General features: G+C 65.7%; 1 protein-coding gene across 1 annotated transcript in view; it reads right to left on the minus strand.

Annotated features, from left to right (window-relative positions):
* LOC114082137 (serine/threonine-protein phosphatase 2A regulatory subunit B'' subunit beta) overlaps positions 1 to 1,479 on the minus strand; it is a 38,885-nt gene extending 37,406 nt beyond the window's left edge. The window contains exon 1 of the mRNA XM_071606176.1: positions 1,141 to 1,479. Within this exon, the coding sequence (XP_071462277.1) occupies positions 1,141 to 1,464 (324 nt within the window). The 5' untranslated portion in view covers positions 1,465 to 1,479. The remainder of the gene's footprint in view (positions 1 to 1,140) is intronic.
* Positions 1,480 to 6,892: the final 5,413 nt, after the last annotated feature.

Consider the following 6,892-nt stretch of genomic DNA (forward strand, 5'->3'; position numbering starts at 1 on the left):
AGAGACACGGCCTCTCCCTGCTTTGCACACCTGTGGAGCTTTGCACACCTGCGGAGCTTCACTTGCACTCCCAGGCTGCTCGCGGCAGCTCTGCAGAAGGCAGAGGTCACAAGTGCCCTCCCTGAAGAGCTGTGCATATTTCAGCCCTCGGGCCTTCCCCACAGTCTCAGGGTCAGGGGCTACAAGTGGCTTCTGGCTTTGTCACTGAAAATAACCACGGCTCTCCCCTCTAGCCCCTCACTCCTGAGGGACCCCTCTATCCCCGGCTGGCAGCTCATCAGCAACCCATGACTCAGAGTGCCAGGCGGGGCTGGGAGGACCAACGGCCGCGTCCCGTCCACAGCGAATGGGGATCCAGGCGGGATTCCGCGGTGCCAAAGCTGGGCAGCTTCCTGGGAAAGGGCACTGGCCCCGAGCTCAAGGGAGGGTCCTGGGCCTCGCGTTCTACAGGCCGAGACGAGCCCCCTGGCGGACACACCAGGGTGGGTGGGGGCTAAGCAGGTGCTCCCCAAGGCTGCCGCCAGCTGTCACTCACTGCCCCGAGCCCTACTTTCTGTAAAGGGTCCCAGATCAGGTCACAGCAGACCACCACCAGAGCCTTACAATGACAAGCTCTCTTCTGCAAATGACTCCGCGGGCAGACCCTCCGGGCTGGGAAGGGGACTACGGGGTGCATCACAATCCCTTCCTGACGTGCTCAGGGCGGCCGGGCACTGCCAAGTGGAAGCACTGTCCGTGTGCCAAAGGAGCTCAAGGGACGGTCCTGGGTGTGCAAGGCGCACCCACCACACCTTTCTCTGTCCCGCCCGGGGCCCACGGTGCACTCCGTTAAACTGATGCAGTGTTAAATGACAGGAGGCGCCTTTAACGGAGGAAGCAACACACTGTGTCGAGTTCCCGGAACCGGGCACCGGACCCCAGACACACTCGGGCAGGAACCCTCGGCTCACTCCTGGGGCCGGTGGAAACGACTTCTGGGAAGGGGACGAGGGCTGCCAGCCCGGGGAGCTGGACTCTCCAAGCGCGTGCACCGTGGGACTGCAACTGTCACGACAGGGCCGGGGACGCGGGGCCACTCGGCGGCGGGCGGCGGCGGGCAGGGGCTCGGCGCGGGCGGGCGGAGGGGCGAGAGCGACTTACTGCTCTGGGGCCCGCGGACCTGCGGGCGCCGCGGGCGTGCGGCCCGGGCCGGGGGCTGGCGGCGGCTCCCAGGGGCAGCGCGGGCGCGGGCCCGGGCGTGGCGGCGGCGGCCCCCGGGGGCTCGGGCGCGCCGGGCCTGCAGGCGGGCGGCCAGGCTCCGGGCGGGCCCGCGTCGCCGGCGCCCAGCGCGGCGGGGCCGGGCGCCTTGATGCGGTGCAGGCCGTCCTGCAGCATGCGCTGCGTGCTGGCCTCGCTGAGCCAGCACAGGAACAGCTCGTCCACCTTCATCTTCAGCACCGGCTGCAGCACCTTGCCCGGCGGCATGGTGGGCGCGGCCCGGGCCGCCCCGGCCTCCCGGGGCTCTGCCGCCCGGGGGCGCGGGCCGAGGCGGGGGCGCGGCGGCCGCGAGCGGGCGGCCCGGGCCCGGCGGGGGTCGCGCGGTGGGCCGGGGCGGCGGCCCGGGCCCCGACGACGCCCGCGCCGCTCAGCGCCGCTTCAAAACGGGCGCGCCCGCCGCGCTCCCCCACCCGGGCGCCGCGTCGCGCGTCACCGCGCCGCGCGACGTCACCACGGCGAACACGTCATCACCACGGCGACGCCGCCGCTCGGCGCGCGGGCCTCGCCGTCCTCCCGGCCTCCGCAGGGGGCTGGGTCGGGCTGAGGGGCTGCAGTGGGATGAGAAATGGGCGGCGATGGCCGTGCCGCCGGAGGCCGCTCGGCCTTCCGGGAGCTAAGGGGGGGCGGCACGCGACGCCTCAGGACAGGCAGTGGTGGGAGCATGCGCGGCGCGTGCCCGCCGGAGTAGGCGGGGCAGGCCCCTGGATCGAGCATGCGCGGAGCAGACCGCTGAAGACCAGAGTCCGAAGGCCTAGTGGTCGAGCAGGCGCAGTGCAGGCCCGCGAGGAGCGAGCCAGAGGCACGGCTGAGCTCGAGCGGGAGGGCGGAGAACGGCCGCGGGCCTGCGCAGTGGGTGTGCGCGGAAGCGGAGGAGCACGCGCGGTGCGTGCCCGCCGATCGCGGGAGCGAGCCTGGGCTCCAGGAGTGCGAGTGGGGCCCGAGGTCGGGTTTGCGATTCGGCGGGCGGCCTCGGACACCGAGGGCCGTGTTTCGGTTGGTTTCACGTATCAAGCAGAATGGCAGGCCGGGGAGTGCGAGTCCTTCCACGCAGGCTCTCTAGGGTGGGCATAAACTGCTCTGATGGCCACAACGTAGCCCGGCCGCCGGAGGAGACAGGGTTTTCTGGGCGTGCCACCGGGGCCCCGCCCAGCACCCGAGCTGACCGCAGCCCCGCTCACCCTCTAGACCTAAGTGACGCCAAGGCGACCTTCCCGGCCGGGCCTGCTTGGCAGGGAAACTGCACGGTCCGGCAGGAGCTGAGCTCCCCCGCAGCCAGGCGCCGGCCTATTTGGAGGGCGAGGGTCTCACACTTGGGCCTCGTTTCTTGCTGGGTGTGACCGTGGCGCGCTCGTCCCGGGGCGCGTCTCGCAGGGAGGCCGAGGCCGAGGCGAGGTGCCGAGGCTGTGTGCGCTCCGCTCCCCGGGGCGTGCGCCCAGGCGTGCGCCCAGGCAGGTCCGCGTCCGCGGAGCGCAGACCCACCTCTGCCGGGAACAGGGGCGCTTTTCACCGTGCGCCTTGACAGGAGCCGTTTGATTCATCGCTGTGGTTTCGGGGAAAGGGCTCCTTTGAGCGCCTGCAGAGCTGGATTTATAGACGCGGGCACCGCGGAGACGCCAGGGCAGGGCGGGCGCGGGGCAGACACAGTGGGCCTTCAGGCCCCTGCGGGCCTGGGGTCCCCTCGGGGAGGCCCTGGGCAGGGAGAATAAAGGGGCTGTGGAGCCGGGCTGGCTGGCGGGGCCTGGAGTCTGCAGAGCTGTCCCCAGCAGAAGCCGGGGTCCTCCTTGGCTCGAGGCACAATGAAGCTCTAAGGGTTGGGGCCTCCAGGTGAGGCCCGCCCCCTGCCACCTCAGCCCTGAGCCCCTGTGTCCCCAGCCCCACCTGCAGCTGCTGGGCTTGCAGAATCCCCCTGGCAGCGCCTGTGGCTCAGGAAGTGCCCTGTTTATTTGTGGATCAGGAAGTGCCCTGCTTACCTCCACCCCCGGCCCTGGAGGCTGCTTGAGACCTGGCCAGCCTGGGTGACCTGGCCCTGGGTGAGCCCCAGAGGTGTGGGTCCTGCAGCCGGAGGGGAAAGTGCCACCCAGTCTATGCCACCGCCAGCGTGGCTTGCTGTCCCTCGTCCTTTGCTCTCCTTTAATGCGACGTGTTTCCTCCCGGCATTTGGTTTGGTTTGCAAACCTATAAAAGGTCCCTCGCTAAACGTCTTAAACAAGTGCAGGTGCTAGCTTTTCTGTGGCACTGCCAGGTGGCTCCGTGGGAAGGGGTCAGGCCGCTGGGACATGGCACGTCCAAAGACCAGGCAACCATCAGCCAAGGAGGGCTGAGAATCCCAGACGCCCAGATGGGACCCGGGATGGGCTCAGAGTCCCTTCTCTTCTGTCACCAAGGAGACATTGGATACAGTGGCATGGGCACAGGCCCGGGTTCTGCTCCATTTTGATCGGCCTTTACCAGAGCACTCTGGCTTCCTCTTGCTTTGTTTTTTAACAGGGCTGGGGTCCAGGGGTGCGTGACCACAGAGCCGCACCCCAGCCCTTTTTATTTTTTACTCAGAGACAGGGTCTCGCTCACTTGCTTAGAGCCTCGCTCAGTTCTTCAGGCTGGCCTCCAACTTGCTGTCCTCCTGCCTCAGCCTCCAGGCTGCTGGCATTACAGGCTTGTGCCACCACATGCGGCTTCTTTCTTGATTCCAACTCCCAGGGGGACCTCGGGAGCCCAAGGGTGTGGGTCAGGCAGAGGGGACCTTCCTGTGACAAGAGGAAGGCTGCACCCCTCACCCTGACTCGTGGTTTGGTGCTGCTTCCGCCGTGGGCCTTCGTATCCCGGGGACCAATTGCTGTGAGAAGCTCTGCCGGTGTCACCCGTCTCAATGTATTTACGGGCTGAGCTGCGGAGAGGAAAGCTGGTGCCGAGCCAGCCTGTGAGCGGGTGCCACAGGCCTGAGAGGTTGGCTCTGGGTGTCCCCAAAGCCCCACGTGATAAAGGCCTGGCTCGTGGCTTGGTGCTGCTGAGAGGTGGTGTAGCCTTTAAGAGGCGGGGCCTGGTGGGAGCAAGTTAGGTCTTTGGGGGTGTGGCTTGGAAGGGGATCCTGGGACCCCGGGCTCTTCCTCTTGTTCTCCACGAGGTGAAGAACTGCTCTGCTCTGTTCCTTGTTCTCGGTCAGTCATCCCAGGAAGTGTTATAGCGACAGGAACGGTCACCACCTGACCAGCTCCCGGCCACCGTGTGGGGGCACAGTGACCACGTGATTTTCATGTCTCTCAGCTTATGGGGGCTCCTGGGCCGGGCCTCACAGCTCATCACCCCGTCTCTGTGGTCACCTCTGACCTCATTGCCTCTGTCTCCCTCTCACTTGGAGCCCGTTGTGACATGGGATCCACTCAGATGACCCAGCGTAATGTCCCCATCTCAAGACCCTTGATTTAGGCACCCAGAAAGGCCTTCATTGTGTTTGCTTGTGTATCTGACTGCCATAGCAAAGCCCCCAGCCTGGGTGGTTGGATCAGCAGAGGTCTATGTCTGTGTCCCGGAGGCTGGAGGGTCCAAGGTCCAGGGTGGGCAGGGCTGGCTCCTCCTGAGGCCTCTCTGTCTCCTGGGCTCACAGATGCCGTCTTCTCCCTGTGTCCTCACAGGGTCGTCCTTCTGTGTGTGTCTGTGTCCTCCTCTCCTCTTCTTACAGGGACCCCAGTCCTGCTGGGTCAGGGCCACCCTGAGGCCACATACCTGCCCCCCCCACACAGCACATCCCAAGGTCCTGGGGCCAGTGGAGGCATGATCAGCCCACAGCAGGGCCCACGTGTGGCCTCGGTGGTGGGAGAGGCTGGTACACGTTGGTGACCACCGTCCCTTGGGAAGCTCAGGATCCCGCAGCAGAGAGCTGGGGAACAGGAAGGCTGCTTCCTGCTCCAGTTTATCGAGTCTGTGTTGAGGCCGTCCATCTGGAGGGACTCCCTCCTCCTCTTGTCCTTTAGCCCTTGGGCACATTTTGGGCCATCACTTTGAGGTCCAGTGTCTGGGCACAAACTGTGCCAATGACCGCAGACAGAAAACAGATTGGTCAGTGCCAGGGCTGGGCAGGGAATGGGGAGGGGTCTCCTGCTGGGGTTGAGCCTGACCTGGAACAAGGCAGAGGTGGTGGTCACAACCTGGAGAGGAAACTAAGGCCGTTAGCTCCCACCAATGGTCGACCTCACATACAGCGAATTTCACTTCCACAAAGAGGGAGGAGGCTGTGCAGGAGAGCGGTCGAGAAGCCCCTGGAAAGCCCCTGTGGACGGTGTAGGAAGAAGGGGCGCCACGGGCAGGTGGAAAGGCGCTGGACGAGGAGGGTGGCCAGCCCCCATCAGAGGGACCCCCGGCAAACCCGCATCTGGAGCGCCTGAGGGTCCCTTTCCCGTATTGGGTGCTCAAGGTGGCTCCCATCTTAGGGGCGCACAGAGCGCTCCGCGTCTGCGTTCTCCTCGGTTGGCACCTGGAGCGCGTAAGGGTCCCGCTCCCATCTTGGGGGTGCACAGAGCGCTCCACGTCTGCGTTCTCCTCGGTCGGCACCTGGAGCGTGTGAGGGTCCGGCTCCCATCTTGGGGGCGCACAGAGCGCTCCGCGTCTGTGTTCTCCTAGGTCAGCACCTGGAGCGCGTGAGGGTCCGGCTCCCGTCTTGGGGGCGCACTGGCGTCTGCCTTCTTCGCTGCCCAGTGGACAATGAGGTTCCAGAGTGATTCTCATCCTGCCCCCCACCCCCACCCCCAGGGCTGGGCATGTTTTGCGTGGGATTTCCCAGGAAGGGTTTAGGACCGTCTGGTGAGGTGGGGCTGTTCACCGGGACACGAGGAAACCAGGACATCTGAAGAGAGTTGACAGTTGGCAGTGACGTCGTGAACACTCAGTGTAGCTCGCCACAAGCCAGTTTCCTGTACGTTAGTGTCCTGGCCCCTCGCCAGCCCAGGCGCTTGGGTGCCCAAGGCATGCCCAACCCAACCCCAGAACTGTGGGGGGTTAATTGGAAACAGGGTCTCTGCAGGGGTCGTTAGTGAAGGGTTCTGAGATGGGCTCCTCCTGGGTCAGGGGACCCTCCTGCAATGGCCGTGTCCACACAAGAGACAGAGGAGGGGACACAGACCCAGAGGAGGAGCCCCGTGGAGACGGAGGCAGAGACTGCAGTGAGGGGCCACCAGCCCAGGGCCACCTGGAGCCCAGGAGCTGGACAGGCAGGAGGAGCCTCCGTGGTGGAGTCCGTGGAGGGAGCTCAGCCTGGGACCCTGGTCCAGCCTCTGCCCTCCAGGACTGGGGAGCTGGACTCCTGTGGTTTAAGCCCTGGGTGTCTGGCACCTGGTCAGGCGGGGTTGGAAGTCACAAGCGGAGCTTGTTTAGACCCGGGGCCTCGGGGAATGGTCTGGAGAGCTGTGCTTCCCACCCAGCCTGGCGGAGGTGCTTTTCTGAGAAACTGCCTGGTGGGTCTATTTTGTCAGTTTGGTGCATTTTAAATGCCAGGCCCAATCAAAGGGAGCCACCCTTCCTCCAGAGAGCCCAGGCCCGCGCCTGTCTCTGGAGGGCCCGCTCTTTGTTTAAGGGTACGTTTGTTCCCTAAGTGGCTCGTGCTGTGGGCCTCTCCTTTCCCCTGTGGAGGGTGCGTCTGCCCCTC

This window comes from Marmota flaviventris, chromosome X (assembly GCF_047511675.1).
Source record: "Marmota flaviventris isolate mMarFla1 chromosome X, mMarFla1.hap1, whole genome shotgun sequence".
Classification (NCBI taxonomy): Eukaryota; Metazoa; Chordata; class Mammalia; order Rodentia; family Sciuridae; genus Marmota; species Marmota flaviventris.